This window comes from Molossus molossus, unplaced genomic scaffold, assembly GCF_014108415.1.
Source record: "Molossus molossus isolate mMolMol1 unplaced genomic scaffold, mMolMol1.p scaffold_m16_p_10, whole genome shotgun sequence".
Classification (NCBI taxonomy): domain Eukaryota; kingdom Metazoa; phylum Chordata; class Mammalia; order Chiroptera; family Molossidae; genus Molossus; species Molossus molossus.
The window spans coordinates 103,289,893-103,309,853 of NW_023425345.1; the positions used below are offsets into that span (position 1 = coordinate 103,289,893).

The window sequence follows — 19,961 nt, forward strand, 5'->3', positions numbered from 1 at the left end:
CTGGCCAGGGCCTGACTAGATTTTTTAGTGTTATAGAATCATGGGGCTGTGTCAAACCCTCATGTATATTCATTATTCATTAGGTGTCCCTATTGCATAGTGTATGCTAACTGTGTCCATTGCACCAGTGTGTACTATTACTCTAGGGTGACCAGTCTGTGACTGACTCACTGACACCCACACTAAGGGCATCTGTGTTCAACCTGGAAATCCCTAGGGAGGAAGGTTTCCCCACCTTCGGGGGCGTGATTATTTTCCTTGGTCACCGTGGACTGAAGAACTCAGGTAATGAGTCCTTCGAGGCCAGCTGTGTTAGATTACTGCTGGACACCTGAACACTTCCCCGACCTCCTCTCTATCAGGGTGGCACTGACCCAGAGAACATCCTCCACGTGCTGAGGCAGCAAACTCAAGTGGAGGACTGAGTGGGCTGCTGAGCTTGGCCTCTGCTCACTCAGTGTGAGGATGCAAGAGTCTCCAGTGAATTTCGGGGCAACTCTACCCACAGAACCAGCAGCTACCCCAACAAGATTTCTCCAACCCCCCATCGTACCACTGGGGATGACCCATGGCAGCCCGAGGAACAGAAACCCAGAACGCACAGGAAGGCTTGAGCAGTGGGGCTAGTCTTTATTGAGGGGAGCTGTTCACAACGCTGCAAACCGCACCCCTGCAGCTCTGTCTCCATTCACAGAGCTGTGAAAACATTGTACAGTGAACACTTTCCACTGGCAGAGCATCATGGTAGTTCATAAACTTGTCAATAGACAATGCAAAACACTTTTTACAAGATACAGTAAGTTCAAAGTTTAGATACTTAAGGTATAATTCTAAAAGTAACAGCCTATGTTTCTCCAGGTAAGGAAGACTATTCATTATAAAAATATATAAATTTGAAGTCAGAACTAAAACATTCAATCCTATAAAAATATATTTTACTAATAAAAGTATCAATTTCTAGATAAAAGTTCTTTATCAACAACAGTTACAGTCTTAAGTTCTCAGGAAATACTTGGTGTCAGATGGTCCACTTAAAACAGATGTGTAAAAAGAGCTTCCGGGCAAGGTTGTCAACCTGACTTAGTTTTCAGAGATGGACCACATATGTGATCATGTTGCATATTAATGGCACAATTATTCTATGAAACATCAACTCAAGTATCTATGTATTATGAAAGTCTCTAGTCTAGAGAGAGGGTCCTTAGGAGAAGACACCAGTTTTGTTAGGAGCTGGCTACATCACACTTTAAAATGTCTAACTTGGAAAGCCAGTGGTTGCATTTGGACCACTATCTGAAATCAGCTCATTCATTTCATTTTGCTTACTCTCCTTTAGGGCATGATTGGGGTGGTTTCTTTGTGTCTGGGCTCTTTTTGATCGGAAACACACTTTCAGCAGCAGGTAGCACAACTCGGCCACATTGAGCAGCATGCAAATCACCGAGGCAGAGATCATAAAAATGGTGAACACGGTTTTCTCCGTAGGTCTGGAGATGAAGCAGTCAACAAGGTTGGGGCAAGGATCAATCCCACATTTCAGCACCCAGGGCAGGTGGTACCCATTGTACAGGAAGTAAAACACGTACATAAAGGAGGCTTCGAAGATGATTCGGAAAAATATGCTGCTGGTGTACGTCCACCACAGGGCTCCCTCGATCCGAACCTTCTGCTTTTTAATGTCTTCCAAGTCTCTGAATTCATTTCTCTTCTCTCCTCGTCTAAATTTGCGGGCGGCCTCATGCCGATAGTAGGCAACGTGCATGGCCACAAGCAGGGCAGGGGTGGAGACGAAGATGAGCTGCAGGGCCCACAGCCGGATGTGGGACACTGGGAAGAAGTGGTCATAGCACACATTTTTGCATCCCGGTTGCAAAGTGTTGCAGACAAAGTCTTCCTGCTCATCACCCCACACTTCCTGAGCGGCCACCACGAGGATCATGACACGAAAGATGAAGATGACAGTGATCCACACTTTCCCAATGCTGGTGGAGTGTTTGTTCACACCCCCGATGAACGTGTGGAGGGTACCCCAATCCATTGTGTTGGTTTATTCCTAAACAAACAAAGGGAAATTAATGGAAAGATCATTTGAATTTATACAACAGTAGTCATATTACAGACTGAAGCAAATTTTGCTTAGAGTGTGTTGTGCTAGTTATAACTTCAACCCCTAAATAGCTGGTAGGAGGTTTTTTGGTAAGGAATGCCCAGTCTAAAGACATTCAAAGATTTTTGACCAGAGATAACTTTTGGGGGGATTTAAGGTCATCTTCATTCAACTGAATTCAAATTATATAATAGGTCAATATTTGACATGAATACAGGAACTCAGGTGATTTAAGTTCCTTTCCCAGTTCCCATTAAGTCACTGTGTTTCTCTTTGCCCAGAGATCACAAAGAGTCCACAGAAGGTTTTAGTGATTAAATGGTTTATCCAAGAAAAAAAATTATTCATTGGAATGAAATAATCTGGTTACCTGGCAGATTAAGAAGGGACAGTAAGGCTCTGGATGGTTTGGCTTAGCGGTTAGAGCATCAGCTGAAGGGTCTTGGGTTCACTTACCAGTCAAGGGCCCATACCTGGGTTGCATGTTTGATCCCCAGCCCTGGTTGGGTCATGCTGGAGGCAACCGGTTGATGTGTGTCTCTCACATAGATCTCTCTCTCTCTCTCTCTCTCCCTCCCTCTCTCTTTCTCTCTGTCTAGAAATCAGTGCAGGAATATCATCAGGTGAGGATTAACCAAAAAAAAAGAAAGGAAAGTAAGAAGCCAAATACTTACTGGTTTACTTTACACAATATATTTATTTCTAGCTTGAATAACATCATTTGCCATCATTGTGAACTCTTAGAAAGCCTAATAGCATACCTAGAGAAAGATCTTCTTCCAAAAGAGAATCACAGCTTTCACAAAAGGTGTTCACTCGCTCTTCCTTGTACCCAGGCCGATGACGGCCTCCCTGCCCAGCGGCACCGCTGCCCCGAGCGTGGTGGTGAAGGACCCGCCACTGCAGCACGGAGCCTGGCTCCCTCTCAGCTCCCTGATGTACCGTCCTGGGAGAAAAGGACTCCCCGATGTCAGCAGGAACCTCTCTACGATTCAAACAGATGCCCTCTACAGTGCCACACAAGACTAAAGAGTTGGTCAGCAATCTCCTTGGGGAAAAAAAAAAGATGACTAACGAACACCTTGAGATTCTTCTCAAAGTGAAAGGCCCTCTTCTCAGAAAATCCCACTTGTACAATTTTTCACACCCTTTTAGGAGAGGGAGTCACCAAAGTCCTTTTGTCAATTCATCTTGGACTTTCTCGAACGCACTGGGGCACCCTGCGGTCAGGCGTCTTCCCAGGCTGACTCCCTGGCCTGCCATGAGTTTGCTGACAGTCACCATGGCGATGGCAATGGGACAGACATAGTGTGTCTTAGTGTCAGAATGACCTAGACAGACACCTCTCATGTCACCAGCGAGTCAACTGTCTCTCCGTGGTTCGTATAATGACAACACCCTAACATTGTACTGGAGGAACGTTAGAAAGAATACCCTTGCAGGCAGGACATCCGTGAGTACCGTAAGCCTTCCTAGAAGAAACTCGAGGCCGGGTGGAGAGGAAGTCAGCATGCCCGCTCCCCGGGAGCCCAATCTGAAGTGTTGCGTTCGTTCATATCACATCAGGAAAGACACTGGCGGTCGGGTGACCTGCCAGAGTGTGGCCAGGCGACAAAGCCTGGAAGGACTCTCTCAGGAGGGAACACTGGGGCAGCTGGAGCCGTGTAGCTGCGGGCCAGCTGGGAGGCACATGGCAACAGGAGCATCTAAGACTAAGAACTGAATCCAAAGGTAGAATGAACAGAAAGCCAGGCTTTTAAACTTTTTTTCAATTACAGTTGACATTCAATACTGTTTTATATTAGTTTCAAATATACAGCCTAGTAGTTAGATGATTATCTAATTTAAAAAGCGATTCCCCCCGTAAGTCTAGTACCCACCTGGCACCGTACACAGTTATTAAAATATTATTGACTATATTCCCTGTGCTGTACTTTGCATCCTGTGGTTTATTTATTTTGTAACTAGAAGTTTGTTACCTCTTAATTCCCTTCACCAATTTCAGCTGCCTTCTCAACCTCCCCGCTTCTGGCCACTATCAGTCTGATCTCCATGTCTATGAATCTATTTCTGTTTTGTTTGTTCATTTATTTTGTTCTTTAGATTCCACATATAAGTGAAATAATATGGTATTTGTCTTTCTCTGATTTATTTCACTTAGCATAAATATCCTCGGGGTCCATCAATGCTGTCACAAATGGTAAGATTTCATTTTTTATGGCTGAGTAATATTCTATTGTGTGAGGTGTGTGTGTGTGTATACATACACACCTCATCGTCTTTATTCGTTCATCTTTCAATAGACACTTAGGTTGCTTCTATATCTTGGCTCTTGTAAATTAAAAATAGAACTACCACCCTGGCCGGTTTGGCTCAGCGGTTGGAGCGTCAGCCTGTGGACTGGAGAGTCCTGGGTTCGGTTCCCTCTAAGGGCACGTGTCTCAGTTGCAGTTTGTCTCTGGCCCCGGCCTCGTGTGGGTAGCAACCAGTTTGTGTCTCTCTCACATCGATGATTCTCTCTCTCTCTTCCCCCTCTCTCCCTCCCGCTCTATCTGAAGATAAATGCAAAAATGTCCTTGGGTGAGGATAAAAAAAAATAGAACTACCTTATGACCCAGCAATTCCACTTCAATCCCAGCAAAACCCAATTTGGAAAGATATGCACCCCCATGTTCATTGTAGCATTATTTATAATATTATTTAAGAGATAGAAGGGGTTTTTTTGTTGTTTTTTTTTGTTTTTTGTTTTTTGCCTTTTTTATTAAAAAAAAGAAAAATGAAATAGGTACAACTCTTTAGACACAAACTCTTTGAAGCAATGGTTTCTCGTCCTTAGAACACTGACTCTGAGGCCATGTTAGCGAGGTCGGGGTAATGCAGAGGGCTCGCCCAGGGGTGGTCCCAGGTTCCACAGAGAAACCCTGCCTTCACATACCACTCACCTCATGGCCTAAGAGAAGGTCACTGTCCAGATTAAATTCACCTTTGATTTAAAAGACTCATTTTAGACAAGATGAATTGTACAATTAAATTTTAGTCTCCTGTGGAATTCACTATAACACACTTTCCTTGGTGTTGCTGTTCTATTCGGGAAGCCTTTCAGGATGTGATGGGGGGGGGGGGGCTAGAAAATGTGTCTCCGACATATTTCACAGTGGATGTCTCCCTAGGAGGTCAGTCCCGCTTGTTTATAAAATGAGATGTCCTCTAATTAACCAGTAAACATTTCCCCTTGAGGTTTGGTTAGTTGAGTGCTCAATCAGAGAGTCTTTGATTTAACAAAGAAAAGTTCACATTTTCTCAAAACCTCCAGAGTGCACAGAATATATAAAAGCTGTTTGTGTCCGAGTTCTCTATCACCTGACTGAAACAATGGCACACCTGTGTCACCTATTACCTGCCCTACTGGGAAGCAAACCACTCAAGCTGTCTGAATGCCTCTGGAGAGGCTAAAGCCAGGGGCTGAGGTCAGGAGGTCGCAATTTCCCCCAAAGAATATGGTCCTACATTCTAGAGGCAGGATCCTTGACTTCCGCTCATTGGGGCTTCTCCTTCTTCGAAAACAGAAACAATAGAGACAGCAACAGCTATATTTCTTTTTTACTTCTCTGGGTCCCTAAATCACACCCTCTGAAGACATTCTCTGAAAGTAGCAAAGCTGAACAGAAAATAATCTATTATATAACACTTTTTTACTTTGAATCAGCAAATTAGCTGCACCAGTGTTGCCTACAGTGAAAGGTTCCCTTTCCATTCTTCTGTTTAGTCCGCACGGCTGCTGGGCACCAGGCGCTGGGCACCTGTGCTGCGCCTCAGACTCCCAGTGGATGTGAAGAGCAGGAGGGGAGCTCCGCTCACAGGTGTCGGAGGAGGGCCAGTGGTGTGGCCCACCCCAAACTTCCTACACAATGCTGCAGTCACGCTGCCCAACCCTGAGGGGCTGACGGAGGGCAGAAGATTCGGTAGGTTTGAAAGGAGGCCTGGTTGCCCTTGCCCTTCCCGACCTGACCCCTCAGTGGGCGAGGCTGGGGGAGCAGAGGCACACCACCCCTCAGCCTCTCCCCTGTAAACACATAACTTGGGGTGAACCGTCATAAACAGTGTGGTTATAGGACGTTTGAAGGCCGAGTGCTTTTTGAGAACTGCTTTCCAAACTATCTACACTCGTTGGGACCCTTTGCCACTGGTATCAGTGAACCAATACCTCTTTCCTTTTAGGCTTGCGGCAGGCTGGCGGCAGCCACCGGGAGCAGCTTTTCAGCAAAAAGTAAAGTATTAACCCTCTCTCTGTAAACCAGAGAGGTTTAGCTGGCTCCCTACCGGCTCTCCTTCAAGGAAGGAATGGCTGTGCTCAGCTTCTGGGGTCTCAGTGTGTGAGAATGTGGTCCCACCCAAACATACAAAGTAAACTGTGTTCAGGTTTGTGGTGCATCTAACCATCCACGGCACATTCTCAGTACTAAGCTCCAATCCCTAACATTTACCTCTAAGGACAAGCAAACTGCCCACCTTACTTCTGACGCTACACACAGTATTATGAAGATAGACTGTTCTTTTGACAAGTCAAAGAATTTAAATCTACCAGCATTCTGCTTCAGTAATGGAATTACTTGATTGTTTTAAAATTTCTTATTTAAGAATGTAATCGTAACTAATTTGTTAATAATGGCACTTGGGTTTCACTGATGACAGAAGCAATACTAAAGCCTTCAGCACACATGAGGTGCAAAGGATCTTTCTGAATAGTTCTATCCTCTTTGGATGACCCTTTCAAAGTCAGTCAGCAAATATCTGATAGACTGAGAACACTCCTCACAATGTCCATGCTAGTTTGGAGAGGTGAGAGGTTGGAACTGATAAAGGCAGTGATGACACGCCCGAGCCTGACTCCCAGGCCTCCCAGCCTATCCAGGGGACAGCCAGGACTAGGTTCCCTTTTCAGGGTTCAGGCAGTCTTGGTCTACATCACGCGACTGCCTCGAGGCCAGTGTGGCACCATTGACGACATGAATATAAATCTTTGCGCAGCTTCTGGATGTAGGTGAGGATGCTATCTGCTGAGGAAAAAATAGTCGATGCGGCCATAGCCCTTTCCCTCTTCCCACATGTCTACTGTATGACCTTTGTGGGTCGTTATTTTTTTCATTCCCAGAACTGTTATGAGGAAAGTCTAGATACTGCCAGTTTTGTGTTTCTCTGTAGTTTGAATCCACAATAAAATAAAAATAAATCTTTAGTGTAATTTATTTTTCCTACCAAAATACTACTACTATCACTAACCCCAAACCTCAAGCTTATTACTTGAACATTAAAAAAAAAAAGGAGTAAAGGGAGTTTGCGAAACTGGATATGCTCCCTTACCCCCAACATTAGTAGTTTAAAAACAAATCTCAGACTCTCTTCTTAATCTAGAAGAATCTAGAAATCTCAAGTCATCCAATGGACAAGCTGATAGATGGTTTCTAAATTTAATGACTCAAAACTTCACCAACTGTCCTTTCAAAGTAATGCCAGTGACAAAATGGATTTAGGATTTATATACTTCTTCAAAGTCAATTCAATAAAAATGAACGTATTTTTCTGTCTTTGGAGTCTAAATATAAAAATGAATAGTTCATAGAATTACATGCATTTCTTAATCCAGTTAAGAATTCAAAGAGTTAAACAAAATCATTTCTATTAAGCAATCTCTGTTTATTCAAGTAAATCTGTGTCTTTTCCAAACATTTAAGTGCAAATAGAGTAAAATGACCCTGGGAATAAAACAGAAAAGGCCACCTGGGGACCCATCCATTCTAATGGATCAAACAAGTAAAACAGAAAGCTTCACATATGATCATGCCGCCATGGGAGGAGTCATGACCTTATGGACCAAGAAGCTTGGGTAAAACATTATTCTCCACAATTTTATTCTCCTGAACATTTTGGCTAATGAGTACAAGCCTCTCACAACTCCTGTCAAAGCTGCACGGTGAGGTGAGTCAGGACTTGGAAGTTAGATTTTTCCTGTCACTCCGTTGAAATTGTTTAGTCAGACCCTCTATAATTCTGCTCCTCCCTAATGCTTTTATAATTCAGCAGAGAAAAAATAAGAAATAGAGAACAAGACCGTATTACCTGGAGCAGCTTTTGTTTGAGAATAAAACCACCAGTGAGGCAGTTGGGTTTTGGACAACCTGCCAGTTATATCACAGACTGGAGTGTTAATATTCTGGCTCTATCACCAGGTCTCCCCTCCTTGGCATAGTTCCAACAACACCCCCAAAGTCTTAGCGGGATCCAAACAACAGACAAAGCTCTCCACAGGCGCATTCTGAGCAGCATCCTGCATTCTAAGGAAGCTGCACTGGACAGAACATTTTCTCCTAGAACACTGGTTAGACTCTTAGAACTGAGGGAAGAAAACACTTGCACAGCATAAAGCCCCTGAAGGAAGAGAACACAGTGCACAGTTACATTCAAGCAAGCACTGCATGCACAGCGAGGTTCCTCCCAGGGCACTGAGGTCGCTGGGCCAGTGTCCCTGCAGTGGCTGCAGGTCCCAGCTCATCCTGGTCCAAAGTTGCATTCCCAACACACTCACCTCAGACTGTCCTGCTCGCCGGGAAGGGGGGCCAGCCCAGTCAAAAAAGCTGCAATGACAGTGACACCTGGGACTGACTGTTCTTTACCAGATAGGAAGTACCTTCTGGAGTCTCCACCTTTTAACTGAGATGTGTCACCAGTGACAATTACTATGGTCCAGTCATTGTATTATTGTCATCTGCATTTCACAAGTTCCTGGGGTGCACACCACAGCCATAAGGTCAGTTCTAACTGGGACGCATGGACTGGCCACGAGTCTCCTGGCTTTCCTGTCCCCCAGATCCCAGCGGGACTTTGTCAGCTACCCGCGAACACTAAGACAAGCCCAAAAGCAGCAAAGGAATTGGGGCAAGGGCACCCGTCCCCAGCCGGCCACTCAGATATGCGGTGCGATGCATTCAATAAACCTGTTGTGCAGGTCAAGGGGGACTATCTGGGGTATAAGCCAAACCAGCCCTTCCTGCTTCCTCGAGCACGCAGGATGCGGATCCGGGCTGATAATGTCGCCCTGGGCAACCTGCGCGGGCACCCACCTTGAGGCCACAGGGCCCACCTGGAGCAGTCGCCAGCCAGGGCGACAGGGAGAGGAGGACAACGCGGAGAGGAGGGCGACAGGCTGCCGACACCCATCTGGGCTCCGCGGGGGGAGGGGGCAGTGTGGGGCAGCGCCCCTCCTCGGAGAGGCCCCGATCACCCCGCACCCGGCCCGCTTACCTGCTCGGGCACCGTGGCGGCGCGGGTCTGGGCGCGGGGTCTGGGCGCGCGGCGGCGCCCTCGCTGCGGCCGGGCGGGCGGGCCTGTGCTGGAGCCTGCAGTCGGCAGGGCCCCCACCTGCGGCGCCTTTTAACCGCGCCCCACCCCGCCTCTGCCCTGACGCTCCCGGGCGCACGGACAGCCGAGCGTGCGGTGGCCAGCGCGGGCCCGCCCCGGAGCGCGGGGACCGGGGACCGCAGGGACCGAAGAGGGGTGCACCACAGGCTTCCCTGGGGGGGAGGGGCGCAGGGATCACAGGACGGCTTGGGGGGTGCGCGGGGCACAGGATGGGCCCCTTCGTTGGGGAGCTCAGTGCTCGGGGAGGGCAGGGCAGGACCCTCGCCTCCTCCTCCCTCGGGGAACAGGGGGTGTGGGACAGGTCCTCCCTAGGGCACGTGGGGCAGGGGGCCGGCCAGGCCTGGTCCTGTGGTGGGGTGGCCCGTGTCTCCCGCTGGGTGGCTGCTCACCCCAAACCGGGACGCCCTGGGGAGAGGGCCTGGGAGAGTGGGCCCATCGCCTGTGGCGACGCTTCCAGCCCAGGATCCTTTGGGATCAGGATGAAGGGCAGGCTGTGTTTCGCCAGGACACATCGTCCTGGTTTTCTGTGCGCTGCCACCTCTCGTAGACCACCGGTACCCTCACAAGGCCCTCTTCTAGAGAGCAGCCTGGAGGCACACCGACTGTTTTTCCCAATTAATTAATGACCACTTAGAGGCGTTAAAGGGATTATTTTATGAGTTACTTGCATCCTTTGAAGCCTCCCCCAGGGGAAGCAAAGTGGGTCTCCCCCAGCCACCACGTGGAGACCCTGGCCCTGCCCCTTTCACGGACCGGGCTCTGGTGCCCAGAGTGGGCGCAGGGGCTGGTGCAGGGGCTGCTGGGGTGGAAATGTAGGAAACTATTTAGGGACCTGTCTTGACAGGTTCAGTCATCTTTCATCAGATAAGAGATGTGTGACTTGCTTCTCCCACAAAATTGGTTGGTAATTAAAAGTGTCCCCACCTAAACTGTATGCTACTTGTTAGGTAATATTCTTTCATGCAACAGGATCAGTGGTGGTTCTTAAAATGTCTCTTTAAGGCCATGAAAGAAGAGCCTAGACTTCATAAAAATTCACCTTCTGAAATGTTTTATTCTAGGAGAGTAAGTCCTCAGTGAACTGCCCGAGTCAGGTCTGTTCAGGACACTTTGGGTGGCACCTGGAGTGGCCTTGCACCTAGGGGTGGGGAGATTTTTAAAAAACAAACCTGTTTTAGCTTCTTCCATTAGACAGACTTACTGCCTTAATGTGTCCTGTGCCTTGAACCTTCGGCTAGCCTTCAAGGTTTGGCTGGTGCTCTCCTTGCCCTGCCCCCAATGTGGCATCTTTCCTGTCTTCTCACCATCACTCCCCCCAAGCAGACACTCCAGCCAGGCACAGCTGTCTGCATAGTAAAATCAGAGCATTTTAAAAGCTCTGATTATACACCTGTTGGGTTTATGAACAGTTGAAGCCTTTCTGCGCATTCCCACAGCACCAGGGAAGGGGTTGCATACAGGTGTTGCTCCATGAGTAGTTGCATATTGATTGGCAAAGCCCAGCCACCATAGCAGATAATCCTGGAAACAACTTTTGCTCCCGCAGTGGGACTGCCCAGATTTTACGCCTACAGCTCGTGCCATGCAAAAGTGTTTTGAGCAGTGACATTCAGGACCAGTGAAAATTGTTGCAGGACCAGTCCAGAAAAGAACTTCGAACCAAAGTAGCCACAAAGAATGTGTTGCATTGATTCAGGTGTCCAAAAAGGGAATCATCTCAACGTGGCAAGAATATCTTTTCCTGTTCAGGTTATCAATACCAGCCCCGTGGTGCTGGCCTTTTATTTTGTTACATGTTTCTTAATGTTTAGTCCCATTATTCAGTGTTCACTTCTCATCAGATGGTCCTGTTGTAGCAGAAATTAATGGACTATGTGAAAGTTATCAACATGCTGAGATCTTCATGTGAAAACTGAAAAGTTAATGAAACATTTTATGCTAATGATATCCAAAGGTATTAGACTGATGACTGCTTTGTTGACTTTGTGTGCCAAACATGAAAATACCTTCAGGTTGTAATCACAACCCTACTGTCCACTTAAAGTGTCATATGATTCCAAAACAAAGACTTAGGTTGCCCTAGTTCTCATCACTGACCTAAAATTCTTGTGATTAATATCCTCCCTCTGTATCTGAAGGATGATTTCTGAGTCCATACATTTAATCTGCACAAAATGTGTAAAGTGTGGATTTCCCATTGGCGTACCAGAAATGGCAACATTTGAAGGAATGATGGTGAGATTTCCCTTTGGAAATCTATAAATTCTCATTGCCTTTACATAAGAATGAAGGATACTCCACCCCTTCTGGGTGGAGGTGCAGGGACACACACTCGCAGAGTGACTTCCCGTCCAAGCTGGAAACACAGCACAGGGACTCTTTCTTGTAACCAACATAGTCCTGGACATATGGAAGAAAGAGAGCTGTGTGCTCCCTGTAAATAAAGACAAACATTTGTCTGTTTGTTCAACAAGAAAGCCTGCACTGAGCAGGCCTATGTTAGGCTGGGCACATGAAGGAAACAGTTTCTGTCTTAAGTTTTCTAGCCTGGTTTTCAAATCTGTGTGCAAAGGTCACGTGAGATGCTTGGAAAGGCTAACACAACACTGCACAGGTTGCTGGGAGTCAAGTCGGGTAGGTCTTGCTTGGGGAGCCCAGGAACTGTCATGTTTATCAGCAGTGCCCTGAGCATTGTTGACATGGTGGTCTGAGAGCCATGCTTAGAAATGTGTTACTTATGGATGTTCTTCGCTTTTTGATTTTTAATTATAGTAAAAATACATATAACATAAACTCACCTATTTAAACATTTAAAATTGTACACTGTACAAAGGTGTTTGGTATATTCACAAAGTTGTGTAGCCACCACTACTTAGTTCTAGAACATATTCATCACCCCAAAAGGAGCCCACTGCTCAGTGAGCAGTCACTCTCCATCTTCCAGCCCCTGGTTAACTACTACTCTGCTCTCTGTCTCTACGGACTTGCCTGTTCTGGATGCATCTATAAAAGGGTCACGTATTTGTGGCCTTTTGTGTCTGGCTTCTTTCATGTGTCATGAGGTTTTCAAAGCTCATCCACGTTGGAATGTGTGTCAGTCCTTCATTCCTGTTGGTGGACGAATAAAATGTGACATGTCTACATCACATCTCGCTTATCTATTCATCTGTTGATGGACACTTTTTTTTTCTTAATTCTCACTTGAGGACGTTTTTGCGTTTGTCTTTAGAGCAGGAGGGAGAGAGGAAGGAAGAGAGAAAGAGAGAGACATTGATGTGACAGAGAAACATTGACTGGTCGCCACCCATAAGACCCCAACCAGGGCCCAGGGACAAACTGCAACTGTGCCCTTAGAGGGAACCCAACCTGGGTCTCTCTGGTCCGCGGGCCAACGCTCTAACCACTAAGCCGAACCGGCCAGGGCTGATGGACACTTTTGTAGTCCTGGTTGTGATTGGTGACATGAAACTCATTTGTTGACTGATGGATTCTGAGGCGTGTGGCAGCTGGGGTCAATGCGGTATGTCCACGTGGCGGGGGAGACTGGCTGGCCTGGCTGTGGGGCTTTGTGCTGAGGACTCGGGGGACCGAGTGGCCAGGCAGGGCCAGAGTGAGGCACCTGTCATCAAGAAGCGGAGTTCAGACTGTTAGACTGGCTGTGAAACGAGGAGGAGGAGCAGGACCACCAGGTGACTGGACTCGGGCAGTTCACTGAGAGTTGGTGTGGTGTGACTGCCTAGCAGCCCCTGGCGCTCTGGGTGTCATCACTAGGAGTCTGGTGGCTCAGTGAGCTGCACCCTCCCTGCCTCCCTTCTAAGCAGCCAGGTGCCCCCTTGGAGGAGCTGACAGCTCTCAAGCCACTTCCCCACTTGTCTAACTTTTAACTTTCTGAGTATTTAATGGAGCGTCTCCTCTACAGGAGACGCTTACAAAGTGCAAACAGAAGGGCAGTGAGTTTCTATCAGGGGAGGAGTCACTACACTGAACGACCTTCAACCAGGCGCTGTGTGGGCAGGGTCTGGACTCAGTGGCTTTCCTAAGAAATACCCGTGACGCAGCCACCGCTGGAGAGAGGGAACGCTGAGTCAGACATTTGTTTTCGAGCCCGAATGATCTAGAAGAGAATCACATTTCTCTTCCACTGTCGAAAAGAGATGTTGGTCAAGGAAGCTGACTTGGGAAAGAGTGATTTTGGACATGCTGACCACGGGGTGCTGGCAAAAGGTTATAAATGGAACTTGACTATACGTCTACTGAACCCTCCATCTGGGAGGCCAGTCCTGAGCCTGACTCGACTCAGCCCTCGCTCCTGTGTATCCAGGGTCATCTAGGTCCTGCACTGTCCCCAGCCGTGCTCAGAATCCTTTCCTTTTGTCATGGGCTTGCTTGCTCACAGTCCTTCCCTGGTCCTTGCTTCTCCCAAGTACTCCTGAAGGGTCTCTCCTCACCTGTTCTCCCTGGTCCTGCTTTCCCACCCTGCAAGGCTGTGTCCCCTGCTCCCCCGCTACAGTTGTATACATAATTGCTTTACCTCTCCTGCAATTATTTTCTCATTGTTAGGACATTACAGGACAGAACTCACACCTTACTTATCTTTGTGTCATTGTCCCTCCCCCACCTAGGACCACCACCCAGTGCACAAGCCACACCCCTGCTTCTACGTAATTGACAGAGAAACCCAATCGACTTCAAGGTGTGTTGCGTCAGTACACTGACTGATTGAGAGAGCGAGTTCTCTGAGAAGGACGTGGGTGGGAGGCAAGGTGGAAGTCTAAGCACTGAGCCTTACAGACAGGAGGGATGGGAGCCAGTAATGGCAGAGAAAAGAGGGGAATGGAGAGGAGGAAGGCTAGCCCAGAAGAGAGGCAGAGAGTGGTGGTCAGCTGACTGGGTGGGGACAGAGCATCCAGAGCGAATGCTAGAGAGGATAGAGCGAATCTGTAGAGAGGATAGGAAATTTATTTTTTTATCCTTATCCGAGGACATTTTTCCATTTTTTGTTTAGATACAGTGGGAGAGAGAGAGTGAGAGAGAGAGAGAGAAACATCGATGTGAAAGGGACATATCGAGTGGCTGCCACCCGCACGACCCAACCAGGGCCGGGGACAAACTGCAACCGAGGTACATGCCCCTAGCGGGAACCAAACCCGGGTCTCTCCAGACTGCAGGCTGACACTCCAACCACTGAACCAAACAGGCCAGGGCGAGAGGATAGAAAATTTTAAGGAATTGTCTCATAATTGGTCATTTTCTCTTTCTTCCTGCTATGACTGGCCAATCCAAAATCTGCAGGGTTGGCCACTAGGCAGGGAAGAGTTTATGTTGCAGCTCGAGTCCAAAGGCCATCTACCAACAGAACTCCCTCCTTCCTGAGGGACATCAGTCTTATCTTGTAAGGCCTTCAACTGATTGGGTGAGGCCCACCCACACTATGGAGAATAGTGAGCTTACTGAAAGTCTACTGTTTTAACTGGTAATCACATCTAAAAAGTACCTTCAACAACTAGACTCGTATTTAGCCAAACATCTAGGCACCAGCTCAGCCCAACCAAGCTGACAAAATTAACCATGGCTGGTGGACTCATTCTGCTTCCTAGTTGATGATTCCTGCCACGTACAAAGCTTTGGGGGCCACCACAGTGGACAAGGTCACTTTTCCTTCAAGGGGCTTCTGGTGGAGCTGAGGAGCCAGTCAGTGCACAGCAAGCGCGGTACCGCGAGGGCTGTGGAATGGCAGCCAGCGCAACGGGGGCCACAGACGGACTGAGGACCCGAGAACAAAGCAAGGGTTTCTGGATGAGGAAGAGACTTGTTAAGATCTTAATTTTGTGTGTGATATGCAAATAAAAAGGAACTGCCACAAAATGTTACCAAGTACATGGTATCAGTTTTAAGTGATTTTACAAGCAATTTAAATTCCCCCCAGTGAATATGTGATGTATATATTTATTACAAGAAAAATAAAGATGAAAAAATAAACTAGAAGAGACTAAGGATGTTCAAGGTTATGGCTTTCCTCCTCCTTTTAAACAAAATAACAAAGACCCTATTGGAGACATTAGTGCACCTTCTGGAAAAGAAGAAATCGCTCACTGATAAGGTGTCAGATTAACTAAAATGCATCTTTTTAGAGCAATGGACTGTATTTTGTTTTGTTGTTCACTTTTTTCCTTGACCCTTCTCCAAACTGTAAGTCTCATGATACGACTGTTTCAGCATAAGTGAATTACCACAAAAGTTTTTTTTATTTTTTATTTTTATTTTTTCATATTAAACTTGTAGTTTTATTCAGGTTTGATTTTAACAAATGTGTCAGGGTGAGAGCCCACAGGGAAGGGTGAAGCCCATGGGGGCAGGGCCCTCCCAGATGCCTGAGGAGGTGGGCAGGTCCCCTTTTCTCTCCTCCTCTTCCCTCTCCTGCTAAAGGGATTTGGGGAGAGACTTAGGCATAGGGAAGGGGCTGGTCCCCAGTCTGAGGGGATGGTGCTTGGGATAAAGGGCTATGGGGAACAGGAACCAGACCAGGGATGAGTGGGGGGAGGGCACAAGGACCATTTGCCAGAATCCACAGCTTTCTGATTCCAGAATGAATTAAAAAAAAAAAAAAAATCCTAAACCACAAGCAGCACCCACCCCCTCTCCCCCACAAGGGCTGTAGTGCGAGGGGAGAAGAGGAAGGCAACTTCACCAAGGTCATGGCTCACTCACTCCTGGCCAGGGGAACAGGGTGAAGGGCAGGGGCTCCCCAACAGATTGAGGGGGGGGGTACAAAATAAAACATCAAATAAATCGTGTAGGAGTCCAGCCAAGGGCCGGGCCAGAGCTGGGCCAGGCTGGGGGAGGGGGCCTCTGCAGGCTCGAGGATCACTGCTGCCACCACCGCCACCCTGGGAGATAGTTATTTTGCCGTGGCCTTGATTGCAACAGCTGCCTCCTCTGTCATGGCAGACAGCACTGTAATCAGGATCTCCTCTCCACAGTCATACTTCTGCTCAATCTCCTTGCCGAGGTCTCCCTCAGGCAGACGAAGGTCCTCTCGCACCTCCCCACTGTCCTGGAGCAGTGATAGATACCCATCCTGGATGCCTATCAGCTGGAAATCATTCCTTTTGATGTTGGGAACATCCATATTATGAGTTGACGGGCAGATATCTTCATATTTCTTCCCAGTAAAGATGTCAATACCAACCAGGTGAACCTTGGCATGGTCGTGCTTGCCAGTCTTGGAGGTGGACATCTCCACAATCTTACATGGCCGTCCTTTGAGCACCACAAAGCCATTCTTACGTAATGCTGAGCACTGCATTGGGAAGGTGGCTGAGGCCCCTGCATCTCCTGTCTCGAAGTCCAAATCATCTGCCATTTTAAGAGGCTTCGATTCCAAGTGGTCGCGCAAAGTCTGGTTCTCAACGGCTCAAGTACCCTTGTCCCGGCGGGCCGATCTGGCCCCCGGCCCTCAGGGATCATTTCTATAGTTTGTCACAAAAGTTTTTTTAGTTTAGGGCACAGAGATAGGAGTTAAGGAATGTAGCATAGAATATTAGAACGCAACATGAGTCAACTAACATGAATTATGACAGTAAATTAAAAACAGACAATACATCTTAAGTCTATTCCCAACTCTCCCTATTTGTGTCCAGGTGAGTGTTTCCAATCACTTACTTTCTACCTTCTCTTGACAATGACCAAGGTCAGGGTCCTTCCCTGTGCACGGCACTTGATGAGATTTCTTCTAAACTGTTTGTAGTCTGTTTCTTCCTTCCGGCTCAGTTCACTGGGGGACAGCAGTGCCTGGCTCTGGGGTCCCTAACTCAGCGTGAGCCGCGTCTGAACACATTTTCAGCTGATTTTGTGTACTGTGTCAGAGACAGCACTCTGAGTGCTGGGTGAGATGAGAGAACACGCGGGGAAAGGCCGCAGCCGGTAGGGGGGGAGGAGCTGGTTGGTTGGGAGCTTCCAGATCCCTCGCTTTCCTGCCTCTTTAAAGGCTCCAGATCGGCGATGCCTCTCTCTCTGCTTCCTGCCAGATCCAACCCACTCCAAGGATGAGATTATAAGAATAATGTTCTTTTTTATTGAGGTATAGCTGACATATAACAATATATTAGTGTCAGAGGCACAATATGCTGATTTGATATTTGTATATATTGTGAAATGATCACCACAATAAGTCTAGGTAACATTTATCAGCACACACAGTCACATTTTTTTTTCTTGTGATGAGAACTTTCAAGATTTACTTTCTTAGCAACTTTCAACTATGTAATGCAGTATTGTTAACCATAGTCAACTCGCTGTGCATTACATCCCAGAACTTATGTATTTTATAACTGGAAGCTGTACCTTTAACCCACCTCACTCACTTCACCCACCCCCCAAAATAACAATGTTCTCATCATTTATTAACGAATACCATGAGTCAACCACTACTGCTACGTTTCAACAGTCCCACAAGGGCAGGGAATACCGTCCTCATTTTATAGGGAGGCACTTGTGACTTAAGGGCCTCCCAGCCGGTCAGTGCAGAGGTGACATTCGGACTGAGCTCCATTCAGTTCCCTGCAGGCTGAGCCGCCCCGAACGCCCCCTCCTGGAAGCCCAGGCCACCGTCCCGCCGCTCTTCCTGGGCACCTGTGGATGGCCTGCCAGCTGCGGGCCAGGGCTCCGAGGCCTCTCTGCCACCCCGGCTGTGCTATCCCTCACGACTACCGTGGCCCCAGCCTCTGCTTGTCGACCAGTCCTAGACTGGTTAAGTTGCCACCTTCAAGATGCAAAGATGAAATGTGATGACATGTGAAAGTCCTGACAGGACCCAGCCCCTCAGCAGGTGCCCCTGGAAGCCCCTTCTCCCCTTCCTTCTCTTTCTACTCTTTTCCTCGTCCTCCTTTCTCCTCAGCTTCCTCCTGGGTAGCCTGGGGATGGAGAAGCCTGTCACAGAATTTCTGGGACCTGAAACGAGACCATGTGCCCGAAAGGCCTGGCACCGTGTCTGGAATGTAATTAGGTCTCAGTCCTTGCCCCCCTCCGTTCCCCTACGACATTTCCCACTCACTCAACAAAAAAAGTCAGCAGGTGACAATCCACATTTGTGTCACCTTCCCCTCCCTAGCCCTGTCCTCTTTTGTCTCGCCAGACTGTAATTTGATGAGGCTGCCACCGTGTGAGTTTGGGGAGACAGCGTCCGATCCCAGGGGTGGGCCTGTTTGAGGTTTGGGCACCTTTGTTCTGGCTGCCTGTTGCGTCAGCCCGGGCTGAGCCCCGGGAACAGGCTCTCTGGCTGCGCAGCCACCTGCTCTCTGTGTGCCCAGCTGCAGCACGGAGCCAGCGTCCAGAGGCTTCTCGGGATCCCCAGGATCACATGCGGGGTCAGCCGAGGAGAAGCTGGGAGACCTTTGGAAGCAGTCAGGAGTCTAGGCCTTAGCTGCGTCTCTGGCAGTTTAAAGATGCAGGTGGTTTAATATTCTGGAGAACATTTCCTGTCACAGCTAATCCTGCCCAATTCATCCTGCTTCGTGACTAGTTACTTCTGCTACTTGGATGAAGGAATTCCGTCTGAGAAGTGAACTGAGAACAGGATCGGGCTGTTTTTAGGGGCAGCTCCTGTGGGAAAGTCAGGTCGTAAGCTGACCTGTTCCTATTTGGTTGGCTCTTTGTTCGGTCACTTTCTATTTGAAGTATTAGACATTTTTAGAAATAGCTCTTATCTCCTAATGTAAATATATAGAAAAGCCTCATCAGTTTAACCTAATTCTTCCTCCCTCTTTCCGTCTAGTCTGAATTAGTCAAAAGTTTCTAATGTACTTAGAAAGAGATACAGCCTTTGCTTTCGACATCCATTGACAAGCAGGACTAAACCAACAAGCATTGCCTCATAGGTGTTCTTCGGAAATTGCTGTAACCATTGTTCTCAAGCAAATAGATGCTTCTAAAATATGTTTTAAATGTTGTCTCTAGCTTGATACTTCTTCCAAATAGAAGCTTTACACGGTTATAACTGGTTTAGCAAATTTCTTTCTTTGTAAGTAGTGAAAAAGTACAATTATAATCTGTTTGGAATATCTACCAGTTAAAGTATTTTGAATTAGTGCAAGGCAGAGCTAAGGAGGTTTCACCCCCAGTCTTGTCTCCGTCAGCACGGGGTGGCCTATCATATTCTACCACGTGTGGTCTTCCATTCATGCCGAAGACTGAGAGGACCGGCTCCTGTGCGTGTTTGGCTTCATGGCACCTGCCCACCCAGACCCAGTCCCTCCTGCTCCGTATCCCGGCAGCCACTCACCTCCTTCCGCTCCGATCCAGAGACTTGATTTTAAAACATTACAGGCAAACCCAGACTCGTGCTGTTGTGCCCTCTTTCTCCTCCTGGTACAGCTGGGAAGAGCAAGATAAAGGGAACAGGAAAGGTTTCATGTTGGATAGCCAGTGCCACAGTCCATGA

The 19,961-nt window shown here is 47.7% G+C and overlaps 2 protein-coding genes across 2 annotated transcripts; both read right to left on the reverse strand.

Moving 5' to 3' along the window:
- Positions 1 to 992: 992 nt before the first annotated feature.
- On the reverse strand, positions 993 to 9,452 carry GJB6 (gap junction protein beta 6). Its single transcript, XM_036251128.1, has 2 exons — positions 9,407 to 9,452; positions 993 to 2,053 (listed from the first exon to the last, which is right to left on the reverse strand). The coding sequence occupies exon 2, from the start codon at positions 2,036 to 2,038 to the stop codon at positions 1,256 to 1,258; it is 783 nt and encodes a 260-aa protein (XP_036107021.1). The 5' UTR covers positions 2,039 to 2,053; positions 9,407 to 9,452; the 3' UTR covers positions 993 to 1,255.
- A 6,844-nt stretch (positions 9,453 to 16,296) lies between these two features.
- LOC118623487 (eukaryotic translation initiation factor 5A-1-like) lies at positions 16,297 to 16,920 on the reverse strand. Its single transcript, XM_036251130.1, has one exon. It carries the CDS (start codon positions 16,884 to 16,886, stop codon positions 16,422 to 16,424), a length of 465 nt encoding a protein of 154 aa, XP_036107023.1. The 5' UTR covers positions 16,887 to 16,920; the 3' UTR covers positions 16,297 to 16,421.
- Between the last annotated feature and the right edge of the window lie 3,041 nt (positions 16,921 to 19,961).